Source organism: Rhinolophus ferrumequinum, chromosome 17 (assembly GCF_004115265.2).
Source record: "Rhinolophus ferrumequinum isolate MPI-CBG mRhiFer1 chromosome 17, mRhiFer1_v1.p, whole genome shotgun sequence".
NCBI classification, from domain to species: domain Eukaryota; kingdom Metazoa; phylum Chordata; class Mammalia; order Chiroptera; family Rhinolophidae; genus Rhinolophus; species Rhinolophus ferrumequinum.
Window position 1 is genome coordinate 23,422,590 of NC_046300.1, and position 21,692 is coordinate 23,444,281.

The following is a 21,692-nucleotide window of genomic DNA, read 5'->3' on the forward strand; positions in this document are numbered from 1 at the left end:
CGGACCATTAGCTCTAATGCGTCTTTTGGAGCAAAAATTAATATGAGACCGGGTCTTATATAAGACCATAAAACGGAGTCTTATATTACATAGGACCCGGTCTTATATTATAGTAAAATAAGGCCGGGTCTTATGTTAATTTTTGCTTCAAAAGACGCATTAGAGCTGATGGTCCGGCTAGATCTTATTTTCGGAGAAACATGGTACTTGTTTTTTGTATTATAAAGGAATTTTAGCATTTATTTTTTAATATATGGTACAAGAAATTTTATGTAACAAATAATTACAAAACACAATAACAGATACAAGGTACAAGAAATTTTATATACCAGTAACAAATTTACAATATTTATGCATCATAGAAGGCCAAGAACTCTTCGTTGTTGCAAGTTCTTCGTAAGTTCAACAAAATCAGTTATCGTGTTCCAGGGTATTATTTTGCGTACGGATATCATTATTGATTTCTAGAGTTGCACATTTAACTCATAAACATAAGTAAAAGAATTAAATACATTTATATAGATACAGAATTAGTATTATCCATGTATAGTGCGCACCCTAATTTTTCCCTCACAAATTTGGGCAAAAAAGTGTGCATTGTACACAGCAAAATGCGGTAAGTTTCATCCTTTCTGACTAAGTTTATGAATAATTTTTTTTCATATTATTGCGACTAAAGAGTAAAAGATAGCTTCATATTTTTTAACAGAAATGCCTTTTTGTATGATTTGCCAGGATTCTGATGATACCAGGTCATCAGAAATCTTGATTCCATAATACAGTATAGGATCCTAGAATTAGAAGGGACCATATAGGTCATTTAGTTACTACCCCTTACAAATGAGAAGCTAGTTAGTATGAATTGGAACTACAAACCACGTCTTCTACTTAGAATTATTTTTTTCCGTTACTTTATCTTAGATCACTTGAAAGGAAAGCTTTATTCTTTACTGAGTGAATAAAATTAGTTTTGATTTCTTATGAAGTAGTGAGTACCTTTTCTAATGAGTTGTTTATGCACCCGCCCTTGCCTCCACTTCCTTTATAATTATATTTCAGAAAGTGGAAGCGCAAGAACGAGAAGATATTCTCTCTGGAATGGCTGGAAAAGCAATAAAAGGTAAAGTTGGCAAACCTAAAGTGAAGAAACTTCAATTGGAAGAGACAATGCCCTCACCTTATGGGAGGAGAATAGTACCTGAAATTACTGCTATGAAGGCAGATGCCAGTAAAAAGTTGTTGAAGAAGAAAAAGGTACGACATATCTTGTGTTAGCTCATTGATAGACTCTACCTCTATTATAATGTGTATATACATGTGTATTTTAATTTTATTGTGTGCTTAAATAATGCTTTATTTTGTTTCTAATACATTCACTTGTGATAGGAAATCACTTGTTCTGTGAGAGCAGTTGATCCATAGGAGGAAAACATTAGTAAAGGACCCACATACATAAAGAGCTACTTACTTGATTCCATTTTTAAAATGAAAGATAGAAATACTCAACTTGGCAGCATTGTAAATTAACATCATGGGACAACAACAAAAAAAGTATATCAACTTTAAAATATAAACTTCAGTACTGTATCATGACCAATTAAGGAAGTCTTACAGAGGAAAAGGGTCTGTTTGGCTTTCAAAGTAAGCTGTCATCTTTTACTATTTATTTGTTTTTACCACTAGTTAAAAAATCATCAAGCATATCCTATGTCATTTGCGTTGATTGGTGCTATTGAGGATTTAAAAGTATGAGACTTACCCTCCAGTAGATGGGCAAGAGTTAGCAAGAAGAAGGAAGCATTGAGAAGACTGTTCAGAGCTGAGGAGATAGGAGGCATGATGTTCTGAAAGAGAGAGGCTGATTTTTCTGGGCAGGTTGATTGTTAGAACCCAGGGGAAATATAGATAGATAGATATGACTAGCAGTCTAATTAGAGATTGGGAAATGAGCTTAAGAGCTAGAGTATGAGATTGGAGAGTTCTCTATACAGATCTAATATTTGAAGCATAGACGCATTGTGATATCAGAGGGATCACTCTCTTCTAATGTTCTAATAAACTGAGGTCTAACTGCTTCCCTCTTACCCAGCTCCCCACCACACAGTTTCATGACACATGTGCACTTGCTTTGTACTGAGGAAAATGGCTTCTCTCCTTTTCAGTTGGTGTTTGTCAGGTTCAGTTCTCAGCACTCTTTTCCTCACCTTACACAGTCCCTTTAAGTAACGTCATCTATGCCCAGAGCTTTTTCTACTCACACAATGACTCTTAAATTTATGTCCCTAAACTTTTCAGGAGTGCCAGGCTAATATAGCCATATGAATGCCCAAAGCCCCTCAAACTCAGAGTTTGTGAAACTGGACCCCTTATCTTGATTTCAAAACCTCTTCTTCCACCTCTGTGCCTTACCTCAATTACTGTGCTATCAGCCATCACTAACCTAAGCCAGAAACCTGGGAATTTTTCCATTTAATTAGTAACTAAATCCTATTGGTTGCCTAGGAAGCAATTCCAAAATGGATCTCATCTTGATTCCTATTGACACTGTCTTAGAATTCTGTTTTCTCTGAGATAATTTAAAGTGGCCCTCTACTAGGAGGACCTGTCTTCTACCTTTCTCCACTTTATTCCTCTCAGTCTTATCTTTTACTCCCAGAGTGATATTTCCAAAAAGTAAGTCTGATTATTATAGAAATGCTTAAATGCTTTCAGTGACTCCCCACTGACGACACACACATTCCTGTATCCAGTGATTTAGCACTGATATGCCTCCCAGGGGTTCTGTATGACTACTCTTTCCTCTCACATTGCTTTGAATCCTAGCAGACTGTTTGTAATTCTCTAAACATGATGTGGTGATTCATACTTCTGTGTCTTTTGCCTGTGATGCTCTTTCTTCCTTTCTTCTCTTCACCTTGCAAACTTAAATGATAACTTCAAAACCCAATCAGGAAGTCTCCTTCGTGGAGCCCTAGGTAGAGTTGCTCACTTTTCCCCATAGGTCACTGTTATACCATTCTCTATATTTGTTATTTGTATATTTGTATTGTAATGACATGTCTTCCATAACTTATCTTTCTCTATCTCTCTATCCCTCTCCCCCACTCAATAATCTTAGAGTTGGAGGACTTTGTCTTATAATGCCTAACCGTGCATAACATGTGTTGCTTATTTTCCTTCAATAATCTGAAGGTTTTTTTCCTAGTATATAGAGACCTGAACTATAGCAACTTATTTTTTTGGGTACTTTTTGGTATACTTAGCTATTGGTCTGAAAGTCCCTAATCAAAAGCTGCCTTCTTATTTTTTATGGTTGCTTTTAAGTAGCTGTCATCTCATATTGTGTATGAGAAGATTAGAGTGGTAAGCAATATTATTTGCTACACATAAATAAAGTAAAACATAGTCTGATGAAGGTCATCTTTTAAGACCTCATAGAATTACACTATTATTTTTTTCACTCATCTGATATGAAGAAGCAATTTATTGGCTGGAAATGTGTCTCTAAAATATATGGTGTTAATTTAATTTTTGTTTTTACTCATGGTTTGGTTTTCTTTTTAATGCGTAGGGTGATCTTGATACCACAGCAGTAAAAGTGGAATTTGATGAAGAACTCAGTGGAACACCAGTAGAAGGTACAGGAGAAGAGGCATTGATACAGTCAGTGCCTATAAATAAAGGTCCCAAACCCAAAAGGGAAAAAAAGGAGCCTGGTAAGGATTTGTTACAAAGTTGTGTGTAAATCTATACATTCAGGGAATTACTAGCCTCTTTTGATTGTGCTTTTTTTCTAATAGTTTAAGTAATGTTTCCAGTGTCTATGAGCATTTGTTATTCTATAATGAACTTTTCGTTATAACAGTTTTATTTTTACTAATGACATTTGTATAAGTATTAGTACATGTATTATTGTTCTTTTGTTTTTAGGTACCAGGGTGAGAAAAACACCCACATCATCTGGTAAATCTAGTGCAAAGAAAGTGAAGAAACGGAATCCCTGGTCAGATGATGAGTCCAAGTCAGAAAGTGACTTGGAAGAAACAGAACCTGTGGTTATTCCAAGAGATTCTCTGCTTAGGAGAGCGGCTGGTATTGTGATACATTTTATATTTATTTTGTTGTATATTGTAGTTTGACCAAGTTAGTATTACTCATATTACTATTACCAATGTTACTAAAGTACTATACTAAACCATTAGTATTTCAGAAGTTACAGTTCAAGAAGACAAAAAAAAAATTGCTTTACAGAATGATCTTTTCTAGCAAAGTTGGACATAAAACACATTTGTCTAAAATGAATCATTGAAGTTTATTATAAAGTTTGGGTTATGTTCCCTCCATAGTTTGAAGATTTTTGACAAAAAAATGTACTTCGGTAGTATACCGAGAGTGATGGATCAATAGAAGCACTTTATAGTTTTGTTTTTGTTTAGTTTTCTACCCCTTGTATCATGTAAAATGTTCCCCTACGTTAGGAGTCTGATTCCATGTACATAGCGTGATTTAGATAATTGCAGTGATAGAGCTAGGCTGCAGAATCCCATTTTGCTGTTATATATTGTGGTTAAGCATGTGATTTGATTTTTTCTGAATATTCATTAATTTGAAGTCTTGAAATAATTAAAAACTGATGAGTGTCCTATTTTATAGATTGTTTTCAAATTTTAATTCCTAATTTACTTAAAATGAGTGATACAGCATTATGGTTAATTCTGGGAAATATTTTTTAAAGTCTTTGGTTTTGTAATGACAAAATGATTGCATTTCTTTTCCTAATATGCATAGGTAGTATAATATATGTGAATTTTTAATGTGTAATTTAACTTACATGAAAATTAATTTATTACATGCTTCAAAAGTGTATTTAGGCTTTTTCCATAAATTTAAAATTAAGTAAAAAATTACATAGCATTGAAATGAATTTTAAATTTTATTTCATAGCATAGGCTAGAAATTATAATAAGACTTACTTGTATTATGCTGACTGCTGACGTGTCTTTCCCTGTAGTTGGTACCTTTTTGTACATTATATTAAATTATTGTTTTGCTAATATACTGAGGTGTTATCTGTTTTTTCTCATTCATCTGAAAAATTACTAACTCTATTATGTCATAAAAACTGCCATGAATAGAAGATAGAAGTTTTTATGCAAGAGAATAAGAGAAAGATTAGCACTTTCTAAAGGCCTGAAAAATTTGCCTTTTGTAATTGCAGAAATTATTATTACTAATTACTTTGATAGTGTCCATAATGACTACTTCCCTGTTTCTGAGAAATATTTAAGTATGATAAGCAACATTCTAATAATCTCATCAGTGTATGCTCTCCTAACATACGAGCATTACCCCATAGCCTCCTGGGAAGTACAGGATGGATGTTAACAGTCAGAATAACTGAGGCCAAAATTGTTGGCTTTTATTCTCTAAATGCTTGTCTCTTTTTCTTCCCTTGTGTATTTTTAGTGATAGCTGGAATCTTTTTCAAATGCATTATTCATCATATTTTATGTGAATAAAGCTGGATTTGATTTTAACATTCACTTTCATTTTCCTCTTAGCTGAAAGGCCTAAGTACACATTTGATTTCTCAGAAGAAGAAGATGATGATGCTGATGATGATGATGACAATAATGATTTAGAGGAACTGAAAGTGAAAGCATCTCCCATAACAAATGATGGGGAAGATGAATTTGTTCCTTCAGACGGCTTAGATAAAGATGAATATACATTTTCACCAGGCAAATCAAAAGCTACTCCAGAGTAAGTAATGAAACAACTGCTCTTCAGTTATATGGTGCAGTTAGTTGATTAGGCATCTGTCAAAGATCTTAACCGTAAGCGCTAAGGAATTATTATTCTAGGTAAAGTCCTCCTCATGAAGCAGTAAATTTGGTTAATATTGCAGCTCTTTACATAATTGTTGCTATAATTTAGAGCATGGGTTGGCAAAATTTTTTCCATAAAAGGCTCTATAATAAATATACTAGGATTTGCAGGCCATGTGGTCTTTGCCACAACTACTCAATGCTGCCATTGCAGCAGGAAAGCAGCCATAAACAATACGTAAAAGAACTAGTGTAGCTGTGTTCTAATAAAACTTTATTTACAAAAAATAGGCAGCAGGCCTAGGGGACATAGTGTCACAGACCCTGGTTCAGAGAAAAGTTACTAAATCTTTTTTCGGAAATTCAGCTTTTCCCCCTAGCTTTAGCCTTGGTTGATTTGCCTCTTATGAGTGTGAATGCTATCATGTAAGATACGAAGTGTGTGAACTATTTCAGATTTTTCAGGGAAGTATTTTGCCATCTATTATAAAAAAGTACTTTATCACATGTAGTCTGGGATCAGAAACAGGATTATTGTCTACTTTGATGGAGATTCTGACATTCTCCTTGGACTTTTACTAATAAATTACTGATGTTAAATTCTGGTTCTGTCAACCATAAAATTTAATTTAGTGATATTTTGAATAACTGTCTCCTGCCATTCTCTTACGTTAAATCATTGGCTTGGGGTGTGTGTGTGTGTGTGTGTGTGTGTGTGTCTGTCTGCACACTTTTGCATATGAGAGAGAAAAAAAAGAGTTTGTCTGTCTTTAACAGACAGAAACAAATGAGAGAACAAAATTTTGTTCTGTGATTATAATCCTACAATACATATCACATATAATTTATCAAGGTTGAAACCAGGTGTTTAAATTGTGGTGTTTAATTTTTCTTTCTAATAGAAAATCTTCGCATGACAAAAAAGGTCAGGATTTTGGGAATCTTTTCTCATTTCCTTCATACTCTCAGAAGTCGGAAGATGGTATGCTCATTTAGCTTTCTAATTGGTTACTTATTGTAGTATTGCTATGTTTTAGTGGAGAATTAAAAACAGTAGATAAATCATTAGGTCATGATTTAATTTCAGGATTTTTTTCTTTTGTATGTGAGTAGATAACTTCTTTTCGAATTTTTCTCAGTGTAATAAAGTTTATTTCTCCTGAGTTTGTTCCCAACTACTTGATCAAAATAGGCATTATGGAAGCATTTAAGTAGATAGACAGATGCTAACCTACATCTGTGTAGGGAGTGTAATGTGGTTGTAGTGTTTTAATGAAAAACAATATAGAAAGAAATTTTGGAAGATTGTAATTTGATTTTCATAGAAACGTGAATGTATATGACAGTTTTTTTGTTTGTTTTACAGCTACAAGGGTAGCAATATGCAGATTTGTTTTACTAAACCCTAGTAGTAGCTAAAAGACTAAAACTTTCATAGAGGCAATTTTACTCGGGGTGTATATTTTTTATTCCCTATGTTTTTGAATGTGGAATTTTTAAGGTCAAAATGATCTAGTTAGACTAAATTGATTCACTGTCTTGCATTTTTTAATACATACATGTAGATAGACATACATAGATCTGGTACATGTTCTATACATATAGATAGATAGCATTTTGACAGCAGGTCAGAACAGTTATATAAAACTATCACTTACACCTAAGTAGCCATTTTGAGTAGCTGTTTTGGTTTTGAGGGAGAGAGAAAGGGAGGATTTGATTAATTAATTTGAGTGTGAAAGTAAACTGAGGGTGAGCCTACATGCCTTTTAAATTCATCTTCGGTGATTTAAAATTGATCTAAAAAGATCAGTTTAGTACTCTTGTAGATTTGACTATTATCACTTATTCCTGAAACGGTTAATAGCCTCAGATGTGTAGATGTTAAAATAACCACAGTGAGAGCTTTTTCATGTATCAGATTAAAATAAATCATCAGTATGTATTTTTGAATTATCAGTGAAGTTTTAAATGATTCACATTTGGGACTATTAAGAAACTTCATTACCCTATTCATTTCTGCATTGTTTTACAACACAGTTAACATTTTTGAAATATAACATTGTTATATTTTTTATTTTCAGCTATTTGTATATTTTGGATGATATGATCAGAAAATAGAAACTTGTAAGGTCAATTATCTAGCTAAAGAGAAGTCATCAGTAAAAAGAATAAAAGTTTAACTGTTAAGTGGTTCTTATAGAAGCTCTTTACTGAAAAAAAGCTTTGTGATTTTTAGATTCAGCTAAATTTGACAGTAATGAAGAAGATTCTGCTTCTGTTTTTTCACCTTCATTTGGTCTGAAACAAACAGATAAAGTTCCAAGTAAAACAGTAGCTGCTAAAAAGGGTATGTACTTGTATTTGATTTTGTTAAGTATTGCATAAACCATGTAGAGATAGTTGATAAAGAAGATTGTATAGATGGTATAGAAGATAGATGGTAAAGAAGATTTAATATAATTTGAAACTATTTGAACTAGGATTTTTTTAGAATATAGTTTTAAAGTATAAATGTTTATAAGGAGAATCCCTCCTATTTTCTAACCATGTAAGGTAATTATTAAAATGATTTTAAGATCTTATTTTAAAGCTGTTATAATTGTAAAGTAATTCCATGCATTGATACTAATGATAGCTTTTCTAGTAAAGCTCTTTTGTAGTTGTTTGACTGTAAAGTAGTATAAAATTGTCTTGCTAGCAGCCTGATTGTGTTATCTATATAGGTCATGCCTTAACTTCTCATGTGGTTAGTTCTCATTGGTCAGTTCAGTTGAGGTCTTCTTTTTCTTTGTCAGTCATATAGCTTCTTTCTTTTCCATAACCTTAGATGGCCCATGAAACACTGAATTGATTCATGAATCTGTTACTAATACCAAGGTACATACCTTGGTGTTTTTGAAGGAGGTCAGTATTAGTGCTTTGTGTTTAAAAGATAATTGCTACTTACACAGCAAGTAAACAAACAGTACAAACTGTCCCTTCAGGATCTTAAAAATGCACAACAGACAATACCATTATAGACACATATGTATGTGATGTAGCAGAACAACTATAAAAGTCCCTACTTATTCTGAATGTACTAGCACTGTGGTGACAAATTGGTTGGCTATAGGAGCCCGTCTAGCCAACACATTGAGTGTCCCACCTATATCCCTTTGCCTTTACCACTTTAGTGCACATGGGCCAGTGTCTACATTTCTTTGCCTCAGGACTTTCTCTTTGTTGCTATGCTGGAATAATAACATTTCCCCATGCCCGGCCACCAGGTGATTGAGGAAAGGTGGTCTGAAAATATCTTAGTGTTCTTGCCCCTCTGGGATATGTTTTACACTGGCGCCCAGAGGGTGACAGGCTTGCTATAACTTACCCATTACTGGCACCCTCTCTTCATTGTTTGATTTTTTTATTCCCTTTCCTTTACCTCCCAAATAAATACTTGTACTTAAGTCTTTGTCTTAGGATCAGTTGGGTTCTGCTTCTGGGGAAATCAAACCAAGACAGGCCCTATAATTACCCTTTAAGCATCTTTTTTTTTTTTTAATCATCTTCATATGAGCATCTTATATCCATACTGAAAACTTAAGAGCCATATCCGTTCTTTCATCATATCAACATGTTTCCTTCATCAAGCTGTTCATTCCTATTTAACCTAATGGGTTAGAGGTTAGCATTAACTAAAAGGATAGCATATCAAAACACTGGTCCTATTTGGTTGTTTGACTAGTAGCTGAATTAGCCTGTGTCATTTGATGACACAGGGTGATTGATGCCTGTGTGGTGTGATTTCAGAGACGCCAGCAAGCCCTCAGCCTTCCTCCAAAAATACAGTTTCCACAAAATATCATTTAAAGGAGAGGATGCATCATGTCCATCGGAGGGATCGTATATGTTAACTTCAAGTTACATAAATTATTATACAAGTTAAATTCTGTAGCTCCATAACTTTACAGCAAAAAGGCCACTCATAGTACTCAGCTGACCAACATTTGCCCAATAGAGTTGAAAGTGCCACCTAACACTGCAAGCCTGGAAACTCTTCTGAAGAAAAAAGTAGTCCTAGAACACCCTGTTAAGTCAAGCCCATACTCCTGCTAGGAGCTCTTGTGCTTAGGCATGAGAACCCAAGAGCGGGAAAAGCCCCCAAATCTGTGATTGCCACTGCCACAAGAGCGTGGGCTGCTCCTATAGTTCTAATGAGGGGCTTTAGCTCTAGCATCTCAAATTGAGACTGGGAATACATTTTCCATAGAATTAACATGTTTTTTGTTGTTTTTTTTAATAGAAAAGTCTGTGGTTAATTCAATAAATATTTTTTTTTTTTCAAATTAGGTTTTACTAATCACACAAGTGATTAGTGATAATCAGTTTTCACATAGACTAACTGGAGCTGAAAAACAAGGTCTATTTTTAAAACAAAATTCATCGAAACAAATGCCTTTGGGTCTATTTCCTGCTTTTCTAGACTTTTCATATTTCTTTCCACATAAAAGTGCATGTCTGTATTTCACCTTTTGAACGGAAGTGAATTGTTTCTGTTCATGGTATTCGAGGGTCCCATAAAAATGTTTTTTTCCCTCTAAAATATTTTATAAGTTAGAGCTTAATATGTGGTTATACTTGGGTTATAATTAATATGTCAGATGTGTTTTTTGTCTTGACTATATTACATTTTTCTACTGCTTTTTAAAAGTTACTGCTTAATTCATTTTAATGGCCCTTATTTAAAATATCTCACTTGAATTATCAAAGGGCAAATTATGCATAATTAAATAAAAAGCATTTCATCATCTATAAGAAACTGTTTGTCTTTACATTGACACCAAGTGGAGAGAAGCCATTTTATTACTTAAGGTACTCAATTTCATATCATCTGTAAGAACTTCCATTGTTATGAGACTCACTTCAGCTTGGTTTCTTAGTAAGTATATTACATTGTTTTAAGAAATGGAAATTTGCTTCATAGGAAAACCATCTTCAGATACAACCCCTAAGCCCAAGAGAACCCCCAAACAGAAGAAAATAGAGACTATAAACTCTGACTCAGATTCAGAATTTGGCATTCCAAAGAAGACTACAACACCAAAAGGTGAGGATTATCTTTGTATATAACTCTCTAGCATATGCCATGTGGAAAATATTTAGTGTCTTCTACTCATTGAATTTAAAGAGACTGGGTACATATTTTAAATTGCTTTATTCCTCAATAAGCAATGTATCTAAGAATCAGTCCAAAGGAAGTATAGCAATTTAGTCCAGTCGCTTTGTTTTACATGTCAAAGAGACTCAAAGGGGTTAAGTAAGCAATTTGCATATCTAGGAATGGTTCAGAGACCTCCATGTGCGGGGTGGCGGGGGGCTAGTTGTTTAATAACTAATTATTAAAACAGTAGATGTGGGCTCTTCACTAGCTGACGTGCGACAATGACTGGAGTAGACTGGAGCTAGGACTCTTAGACCAGAGCTTTTTGCTTATCTGGGAAGTAAAGTTGCTGTGCTCAGGGCCCTACAAGGGCATCAGCACCTGTTCTCCTCTCTGGGACCCCCTCTTTGCCTTCAGAATCTAGAAAGTCCTTACAGATGCTTTAAAAACAAATATGTAAGACATGATTTTCTCTAAGGGTAGCTGTTCAACCTTTTATCCAACTGACAGATATTATCAATGTATTTATTTCTTAAAGTAACAGTTAGGATAAGGAGATACAGGCCGACAGGGAAACAAGGGAGAATGGGGGGGTGTAAAAGAAACTGATTGGGGAGGTCGGTACTTATGGTGTACATAGTTTGAAACATTTTAAATACAAAAGTGCCATTTCATTGCTTTATTTAATCAAATATGACATCCCAAGAGTATTTAGGCTATCTTTTCTTACCAGTACAATCCAGTTGGTCATGGTTCTTAAGGAATTCTTAAAAATTTAGAATTGCAATTTAGTTCAATTTTCTTTCACTCACTGGCATCACTGTAGGATGGAGAACATTTAAATACTACCTTTTTCTCTTCCTCCTCCAATGATGAGAATAAGACATTAGGTAGATGAAAATTTTTAAAAAAATGCTATATGTGATAATTCTAGGTCTAAGAAGGAATATGAATTTGACAGATTATTTCCTGAGTAATACTAGAGGGTTTATTCTAAGACTATACTACTTAAAAATGGGATCTGCAATTGGTTGTTACTAATGTGTAATAAGTAAAATTTAGAGTAAGGATTCAAACCTTTATAATTTGTGTTAATAAGAAAGTATGTATTACTTTTCTAGTAGTTCATATTTTAATTATATTTTTAAAAGTATTGGTCTGTGACATGCTAGAAACTAATTTTTTTTCCCATCACGTTCAATTTAAAGACACTCTTCTAAGAGATATTTCCTTTCAGGCCCAAGGATGACATGTACAAAATGCAAATATTTTCTATTGTGTATCAGGGGCTTGGTCATTAAAATTGGTCATGAGGAACTTCCAATTAGTTTAAATGTATTTGTGAAATACTTTACTCATGTCAACTCCAGAACCTAAATGATGCTGTCAGACTGTTTCTACATCATTCATATTAAGAGATCAGGATTATAGTACTGATTGGGGATGCCAAAGAAGTACAATGTTTTTACCTTTTTATATTGCACTTAACCTTGGGAGAAAAAATGCTTTGTATCATTTTAAGGTAAAGGCCGGGGGGCAAAGAAAAGGAAAGCATCTGGCTCTGAAAATGAAGGTGATTATAACCCTGGCAGGAAAACATCCAAAACAACAAGCAAGGTAATCATAAGCCTCTTTGTAATGCAGTTTTATTTAAGATGATCTATAACTAGCTTAGTTCTCTTATTACTATAATGTCTTGTAACAGCTTTAAACCTAGCATGGTTTATCCTTAGGGGGCTTGTATATGATTAAATAATGATCCAAGTCTAAATCTATATAATCAGGACTGTTTCTTGGATGAAAGGATAGAAAATCCTTAATTAAGAGTATTTCATCCAATGAGCAGTGGAAATTGTATGCTACCTGTCTGAAATATTATTTTTTCAGACCAAATAAAGGCTATTTCTGTATTTGACCAGGGCTAATTTTATTTTTTTAACTTGAATTCATTTGACTGTGGATCATTTTCCCAATTAATCTGATCCTTCTCCAGAAGTACACTATCTCTTTTAGATAAATTAATAACATCAAATGTCCCCCTTTTTTCTCTCCCATTAAAACTTAAAATACAAACAGATGATTTTAGCTTTATGGTACTGTTCATACTGACCTCTTCCATCCAGTCTTCTACACCTCTGGTGACTCTTCCTACATGTTTATAAACACTGTGTGCTCTACATACTGTGCATGAGTCTTGTTTTCCTCTCATGAATTGATAGATACTTACAAATTAGACAATTTGAATTTTTACCAATCTGGGCATTGTGCATGTTTGCTGGGTAATATATACATTCTGAAAGAAATAAAAATGGTGATAAGTAATACAAGATCACCAAGGTGGCAAATTATTATACCTAATCTTTTTTTTCTTCATAAAAATTATTAGATAACTGGTCTTATACTTGTTATTAATAGCATTACAATTCTGATTTTAAAAGCACCATTATTTATAATTCCCAAATGCAAGTGAAGTGGTGGAAGGAATGAAATTCTTTTTAGCATGAGTCTTCATTTATTTTCTTAATTTTGGGGTTTTAAATCTATTGTTTTTTTAAAAAATGTCTAGAAACCGAAGAAAACGTCTTTTGATCAGGATTCCGATATGGACATCTTCCCATCAGACTTCGCTTCTGAACCACCTTCTCTGCCACGGACTGGTCGGGCTAGGAAAGAAGTAAAATATTTTGCAGAGTCTGATGAAGAAGAAGATGTTGATTTTGCAATGTTTAATTAAGTGCCCAAAGAGCACAGAAACATTTTTCAACAGATAACTTGTGTTGTCCTTTTGTCTTTCCTGTCTCAGACTTTTGTACATCTGGCTTATTTTAATGTGATAATGTAATTGATGGTTTTTTATTGTGGTAGGCCTTTTAACATTTTGTTCTTACACATACAGTTTTATGCTCTTTTTTACTCATTGAAATGTCATGTACTGTCTGATTGGCTTGTAGTATTGTTATAGACTGCCGTGCATTAGCACAGATTTTAATTGTCATGATTGCAGACTAAAGACCTGCTTTTTGAAATGAAATTTAAACATTAAAAATGGAACTGTTTTTTCTTGTCTCTTTACTGAAAATGAAAGTTGAGTGAAAGCTCCCACACACCTTTAAAATAAATATATTTTATTCTTTGCCAGGAGACTCCATGGAAAAAGGTAAACAGTATATGAACATAGAAAGCATTGTTAAACAATCTCAATGTACAAACAGAGCCAGTGAAAGTACATCACAGACTTGCTAATATAAAAAAAAAAAATCCACTAGTGCTTAAATGAGAACTAAGAAACTGACACTTGTATCTGTTAACCACTCTACCACAGCTTTCACTCTGCTTCATAGTGATTGAACAAGGTCAAAGGATGCAGATTATCTGCCCATGCCTTTGGGAGTTACGGTTAGCCCCTGGGCATCAAGAAGACTGGGAAAAACCCAGTATCAGGCATGAGTCAGGAAGGACACTAGAGTTACATGGTACAGGTGGTAGACCAGCCTGCTAATTATCCCAAGAAATTTCCCTAATGGCTTGTGAATAGGTAAACAAAAACTTATTAACACTGAAAAGTGTTTCTGCCTTGGAGGCTATCATTACTGTAAAAATGTATCTTTTTAAAAAAATTGTGTAGTTATGTCATTAAACAAGTAATAAACCACTTTTAATTTAAAGTGACATTAACGATTGAACAATGACATTTGATTAACTGAACTGGCAGTTACACTGATACAGAATTCTCTTCTGCTAGTACAGTGAATTTGTATACTTTTACTGGGCAACATGAAATAAAAGATGCAGTTTGAGAGCATCAAAAGAGCAAGGACAAGCTTCCATACTAACTAAATGAGAATATCTTTAGCCTTATCTTGTCATACTGTACAGTAGTCCCATTTCCTTACCTTGATGTCTTGATTATTCTGTGAAAGCAAGACAGTTATCTTTTTGAATCTTTCTTAGCTGGACACGTACAGTAGTCTGTTTCATAACCTTGGTGTCTTGGCTATTTTGAGTATGCAAGACAAAAGGAAAGCACCAAACATACAGTATAGAAAGAACAGAGCCATATTTCTGTATGTACAAAGTCTTTAGAAACTTAACCAGGGGTAAAATCATTTGGACTGGGTCTTTGCCATGCAATCTTGGGTGTTCAAAGAGGAAAATAGAAGCTTTTAACTAGTTTCTGGTTGCATGAAATGGCTGATTTTTTAGAATTTAAAAAGTTTGTACTTCTAGGTAAGTTAGACAATGAGGAGTATATATATTGATACATACGAAAACTTCTTGGTCCTTCTTGAGTTTTAATATATTTTCAGTCCAAAAACTAAGCAGCAGTAAAAATGTTTGTTTTTTTTTTTTCTTGCATTTTAAATCCCGGAACTGAAGTTACTGGGGAATGTTTGAAGTAGCTGGAAAGTGTCTTATTGCACCAGTGGTGACTGACTGACACCGCTGTTTTCCACTGAGCTGGGTGAGATGCTGGGACTGTGCTCTGCTGTGTTCCCACTTGAACTTGGGGTCAAGGGTTCATGTCCTTCAGAATTCTCTAGCATTTCCTGAATGAGAGGTGGCATTGATCCAGGAATTTCCATTTTCAAGGTAATTACACGTTCTGCACCTTTTAAAAAGAGATAATAGAATCTGGTAGAGATATGAAATTAAGCTGAATAACTAAGGATCAACTTTCATGGACTTTTAACAAGAGTGAAAACTGTTACCAGTGCTTCCCAGAGCCTTTCCTGATTTTTACCGCGTTAAACTATTTTTACTTGATCTATAGAAAAACTGCAGCAATGTGACATGTTTAAATTTGACAATTCCATCAGTTTCAGGAAACAATATCAATATATATTTACTTAACCTAATTTACAAACAGAAGTTCCTGATAAAAGACCAAAAAGAGTATCTTAGAAGTGAAACAGTTGAAAGGATACCAGAAATCAACAAACGAAAGAAGTGATTTGAGTAATAAACGTACGTACGGAGATTATTCACTTGATGGCTACTTGACCAATACAGTAGCCATGCGTGGTGATTTAAAGTTATTTTTTTTTAATTAAATATAATTAGAACAGTGCCTCAGTTGCATTAGCCACATTTCAGGTGCTGCAGAGCCACATGTGGTTAGTGGCTGCTGTATTGCACGATTCAGTTTATAGAATATTTCCATAATCACAGTAAATTCTATTAGTACTGGTCTAAAGATAGGGAATGACTGTGTTAAGTTAAACAGCCTCATTGTTTCAAAATCAAAGACATAGTTACAATAGTCTCGCACTGGTATCTATGTTTGCCTCTACTCTTAATCTCATGCCAGGGATGAACTCAGGTCTCCCTGAAGAAACCTCTTAGAAGGAAAGAGATCAAGGATTGAGACTGTCAAACAAGTTCACTGTGTTTCTAAGCACTTTCTGAAATGTGGAGTTTGTTCCTTGGCTCACCAAGGTTCTTAGGGACAGAGCAGGCTATGAGGAGGGCGAATGACAACATTTGGTACCAGGGGTGGCTGCTAAGTTTTTCTCTACACAGGAAAACCCAGCTCTAACGCTCAACTGTGGTACAGCTCTAGGCACTTCTGTAATTGCTCAGATTGCCACATAAACTGAAAATTACTAGGCAAAGAATATACCTCTCAGGAAGGCAAGAATTGCTTCGCTTAGAAATGTGCAGAAGTCAATCTGCCTATACAGGAGACCAATGACTACGTTGATGAAGACAGAAACTTAACCAATACCAATTACCCTAAGTACTATTCATTTTTCTTGATGTTTGCATGTTCAGGAAAAACTGGAGTCAAGTTTACATAAACCGGAGCATGTGTGGAGAGCTGGAATGAAATGTATAAAACTAGGGAATTTAAAAGCCTGCCATATAGTACGTTCTCTTGAAAAGTTTTTCGAGTCCTTAGTCATCTGGATTTTAAAGCTCATCATCTAAAGTCATTGAGTAAGGTTAAATTTGAGGTATTTTGGGGTTTTTCGTTTATTTTTTAAAGTGGTGGGTACTATTTAATTCCTTTTGATTTCAATGAGAAATGAATTCATAAACAAAAACAACAAAAAGGTATTATCAAACATCCTGAATTAAAATACCGAGTTTAAAAAAGCAGTGCAATCTGGTCAGGATTTCAAGTCCACTTTGTGAATATACACAGGCTCTAAAGACGTACCTTTTGCACTGATGCTGCGGAGATCTGTGATTTTCATTAAGATCTTTGGAAACATGTGAGGCTTGCTTGGTCGTCTCTTTCTGATATAAATTTTTAGTGCTTCCAACAATGGTTCTTGTAGCTTATCTACTTTTGTCGGTTCCTCAAGGTCCTGGCGGTCTAGATACCAGAAACAAAATATTAAACAATTGGTATCAGGACAGAAAGAATTATATACTTTCCAGGCTAGAGGGTTTCTTTCCATTTCCCATCTTCCTTGTTCCTACTCTACTATGACTTTATTAATTTGATGACTTGATCATATATACAAATTTGAAGATAAATGCAACTGCTTTAAGCAGTGATAGTTGAAAATGATTGTCCCCCTTGGCCAAAAGCACATTTTGATGGCCGGTTGCTTTTGTCCCAGGGAAAGAATTACTTTTCATGACCAGGAGGTGTCGCTACTGAGCTGAATTAAAACCTTGAGCAGCATGGTTATAAAAGCAAGGTAAATGGGCCCCCTAATTAAAGCCATTACTTTTTAACCACTTACGATTCGGCTTCCTGTGAGCCAGTAGGGGTCACTACAAAGAAGAAAGCTGTATTTTATCCCAATTCTCCAAGGGTTGGCCAGCTCGGTGACTTGTATTCCCAGCCACTAAGTTAGCAAACAGCACATGCAAATCCCTTGGATCATTATTAAAATGTCCCTAGGTGATTTATTTTACTATAGTCTGATCCTCCCTTGAAAAAAAAAATACCTGTAGCAATTGGAGAAATAGCACTTTGGTATTTCAGATCAGAAGAATCCCAAATACCTTTAACTTAAAACTATGGAACAATGCAACAAACCCCAACCATGCATGCCTGGCTTTATTCACATGTCTTTTCCCATGCAAAATAACTCCAAAATGGAGATGAGGAATTTCCCATAAATTACAAGTATAAGTTGTTCTTCATGGAATCTCACGAAGGTTTTCTAGGTAGTTGGTACCTCCACAGATTAAGCAGATGGCACTGAGAAGGCCTGTTTCTGTGTCATCCATTTCCAAAGGCAGGAGCTGGTTGGCAAAGGTGAACACAAGGTCAGTCAGAGGACCAAATCCAGCATTGTGCATCTGAGTTCGATTTAGGGTCAGGCCATCTGAAAAAGTCATGGTGTCTTGTTCTGGGGTATACCTGGTGCAAATTCTAAGAATCTGGAAGAAAGAAACAAAAAAACAAAAACACAGGTTTGATGGGTCATCAAAGCCAGGCTGTCCTGACGGCATCAATCAGATCCAGGCAGGAGACAACAGGAGGGTTTCTGAGGAGCTCCTGCATCACAGGAGGCACTCTGTCCTCCTCCGAGAAGTTGACTGTCTTTTCCAGCTCCTTCATTAAAAGAGTAAGCAGTCAAAACACAGGTTAAAGTTATTTTAGGGAATAATAAATAGGACACAAGAAATTTTGAGAAATATCTGTTTGTGCTGAAAGTAATCTATCCTAGTCAAACATTTACTGAGTACCTACTTATGTCCCAGGCACTGTGCCAGGTGCGGGGGATAAACGAATGAATAAGATTCTATCCTCCCTTTTTTTCCTGAGCTAACAGCCTACATAATAATAATAATAATAATAATAATAATAATAATAATAATAAAGGACAATATCTACCATTTATTTAATGCCTGGTGTATGTCAAATGTTACATATGTCCTACATCAGTCTTTCAAATGACTTGGTAAAGTTAATTTTTCTTATTTTACAGATGAGGGACTGAAGGCTCAGAAAGGTTAAGCTATGTGCCCCATGTCACACAGTTAACATCTGATTCAAACCCGAGTTAGGCTCCCTCTTCCATGATGCCTCTGACCACACAGTTCCAAGACAACTATAAACAAGGAGCAAGAGTAGCACCCGCGAGGAGCTGGGGCGTTCAGAAGGAAAGCTCAGATACAGCCAGGAGGACGCAAGAGCAGATTCGTGGGGAAGAGGCAGTGTTTCAACGAAGCCCAGATGTATGTGTGGAATTTCTATAGACGAGAAGCCTGGGCCACGCTGTGATAGTCTCCCAATTCCACCTGACATGCCCTCGATACCACCCGAGGACACCTGCTGCCAAGGAGTTGCCTGCCCCCTGCACTGTGCCTTGCTCAGAGCATGGTAAACTCCAACTGCCTGCCTTCTGCATGCAGGCAACCCCAGCAGGTGTTCCCATTGCCCGATCAGCCCTAACGCTGTGCCTGTGCGGAGCTCCACGCATTCCAGAGCACTTCTCCACCCAGAAGCACATTTCTGCACCAACAACTGTGAAGGGCCTCTTCGCCAACCAGGTTTCCACACTTGACTTTTCCCTCTGAAAAAGGCTCAGAACTGCTTGAAGCACAGAGAGAAATGAATCCTGCCCGGACAGATGTGAAAAGCCCAGTAGTTTAGGGAGCTCAGAGTTTTTCCCCAGATGCTGGTGCCCAGTTAACAAAAATGTCTGACTCCACCAATGTCTTCTTGGTGAGAAGAAGACCTCCTGAGAGGTAAAGGATGAACAATTGGCATGTGTCGCCTCCAACACAGAATGGAAGCTAATGTTTTACGGATCGCCGACTACACGTCACCTACCATGCTACATGTTTCTATATAGTACTTATTTCATCAACCCACAAGTTAGGTCTTACCATTATCCCATTTTATAGAAGGGAAAATAAACCCAAATAGCTTGTCCTATGTCATAAATAGTAGGTGGCATGATCTGTCATCAGTCTCCACTGGCTGTGTTCTTAACCTCTGCCCCAAAGAGGCCTAATTCCTCTTCACCCAAACTTAGATGCCTCTCTAATGTGCGATGGCCCATTAGATATCAGCCTCACTTCTCCTGGGCTGGGTGCCTTTGTGCAGTGCACAGCCTGCACAGCTGTCCACTGTGACTTACTTGTTAACTAGGAGCATAGGGCCTGTGGCCTGGAAATAGCAACTTCTACAAACTTTACTTCCTACGTAAATCAGGACATGTCCCCAAACTCCTTAATGTCCCTATTTGTATGATCTGGAAAGCCCCCTATCGTGAATGCAAGTGGCTATCAAAGCATCACAGAGATTCCTCTTCTTCAGCTGGGTGGTCATTTTCACCTCTCAGCTAGTAGCCCAGGGATCTCTCTGAGCCAGGCCAGCCATCTCCTCCGAGTCCCTGACTGGCTGACCTATTGCACTTTATCTTGATAGCTGATAGTCTAAAGCAATTCCCAATGTCAGAGCAGCAGAGGAAACCAGGGGTCATTGGGTATAAGCTTTACATCCCACTGAAAGCGCTGGAAGGTGAAGTGTGCCCAAGATCACACAAGTAACGGTGCCAGGACAGAATGCAGGACTCCTAATGCCCAGTCCAATGCTCCTTCAACCACCCGGAGAAATGCCGGGAAGTACTGCCTACGCAGGGAGCCGTCACGTGATGGGCAAAGTAGTAAGCTCAGCATTTATGGGCTCAAAATCCCCAGACACATTTCCAGTTTGGAATCAAATAGATTCTAAGTAAGTCTTTGCAGCTTCAGTGCACTGCCAGTATGTGAATGCACCGGGTCTGTCCTTGCAAGAATGAGACAAACCGGGCATTTGTCAGAAAGAAATCGCAGGAGGCCAGGATTTAGACATTTGCAAGCATCAACAGCTCTTTAGAGATGCAAGTCCAAACTGCAGGGCACAAACGTCTCCTTCATACTATTCTCTTTGGAATGGTTTTCCTCCTTAAAAGTTGGAAAATATTTGGATTCTGATGAAGCATTTAAACTATGTCCTGTTGCTTCTTTCCTTAGAAAGCCCCAAACCCAAACCAAGTATAAATGGGCCGTCCAGAGAGGCAGGAGTGTGGTCTGAGAGGGAAGAATACTCAATGTCTTCTTTGATTGGAGCCTCCGCCCCAGCCCTGCCCCCGTGGGGCCCAGTGGGCAGAATCTTCCTCGCCGCTCTGGCCAGGCCTGCCTCTAGAGGGGAACCGAGGAGTTCCATTTTGTCACACTAACATCAAATGACAGTGGCAACAACCGAGTGCTTCTCCAGAACTTAAACACTCTTTGTTTGAAAGGAGGGTATTTCATCTGGAAAGAAGAGCATGCAGGCCCATGAGGTGGGTGAAAAATCGCCCAGGCAAGGCCGACTCACCAAAGGAGGGCCCTGCTGGATGACACTGAGCGCTGTGGGTGGACAAACCTGGTCCTCTTCTGGGTGAGAGGGACCGTCTCTTCCTGCGTTCAGCAAAGACAACTGAGCATCCTTCCACTGCTTTCTGGGTGCTTCCTGGGAGCAGACTGCCTGGGGCTGGAGGCCTGGGAGGATCTGAGCCCCGACATCCCAGAGGCAGAGCCATGGACACTTCTCTCCTTGTCCATCTGACCACCCTAATCCAAGCCACCACTGCTTCTCTTCCGATGAGGGCCTCTTAACCTTCCTGTGATTTCCACTCCTGAACTTGTAGCCAGAGCACTCTGTTCAAAATGTTCACCAGAGAAGACCTCTCCTCCCCTGTTAAAATCCCTCTGAGGGCTTCTAGTCTCTTTCAAGCCTAAAATCCAAACTTCTTCCCGTGGCCTCCATGGCCTGCCCTACCTCA

At 36.7% G+C, this 21,692-nt stretch overlaps 2 protein-coding genes across 5 annotated transcripts in view; one reads left to right on the plus strand and one right to left on the minus strand.

The window, feature by feature from the left end:
• The window catches only part of TOP2B (DNA topoisomerase II beta), a 52,773-nt gene extending 38,555 nt beyond the window's left edge, over window positions 1-14,218 (plus strand). For both annotated transcript variants that reach the window (XM_033131757.1, XM_033131758.1), the window contains exons 28-36: window positions 1,060-1,254; window positions 3,572-3,716; window positions 3,931-4,092; window positions 5,562-5,763; window positions 6,731-6,810; window positions 8,068-8,178; window positions 10,795-10,917; window positions 12,494-12,588; window positions 13,538-14,218. In XM_033131757.1, the coding sequence (XP_032987648.1) occupies window positions 1,060-1,254; window positions 3,572-3,716; window positions 3,931-4,092; window positions 5,562-5,763; window positions 6,731-6,810; window positions 8,068-8,178; window positions 10,795-10,917; window positions 12,494-12,588; window positions 13,538-13,705 (1,281 nt within the window). In that variant the 3' untranslated portion in view covers window positions 13,706-14,218. The remainder of the gene's footprint in view (window positions 1-1,059; window positions 1,255-3,571; window positions 3,717-3,930; window positions 4,093-5,561; window positions 5,764-6,730; window positions 6,811-8,067; window positions 8,179-10,794; window positions 10,918-12,493; window positions 12,589-13,537) is intronic.
• The window catches only part of RARB (retinoic acid receptor beta), a 365,838-nt gene continuing 358,225 nt past the window's right edge, over window positions 14,080-21,692 (minus strand). For all 3 annotated transcript variants that reach the window (XM_033131759.1, XM_033131761.1, XM_033131760.1), the window contains exons 6-8: window positions 18,108-18,312; window positions 17,132-17,290; window positions 14,080-15,580 (exon numbers count right to left, since the gene is read on the minus strand). In XM_033131759.1, coding sequence (XP_032987650.1) covers window positions 15,384-15,580; window positions 17,132-17,290; window positions 18,108-18,312 — 561 coding nt within the window. In that variant the 3' untranslated portion in view covers window positions 14,080-15,383. The remainder of the gene's footprint in view (window positions 15,581-17,131; window positions 17,291-18,107; window positions 18,313-21,692) is intronic.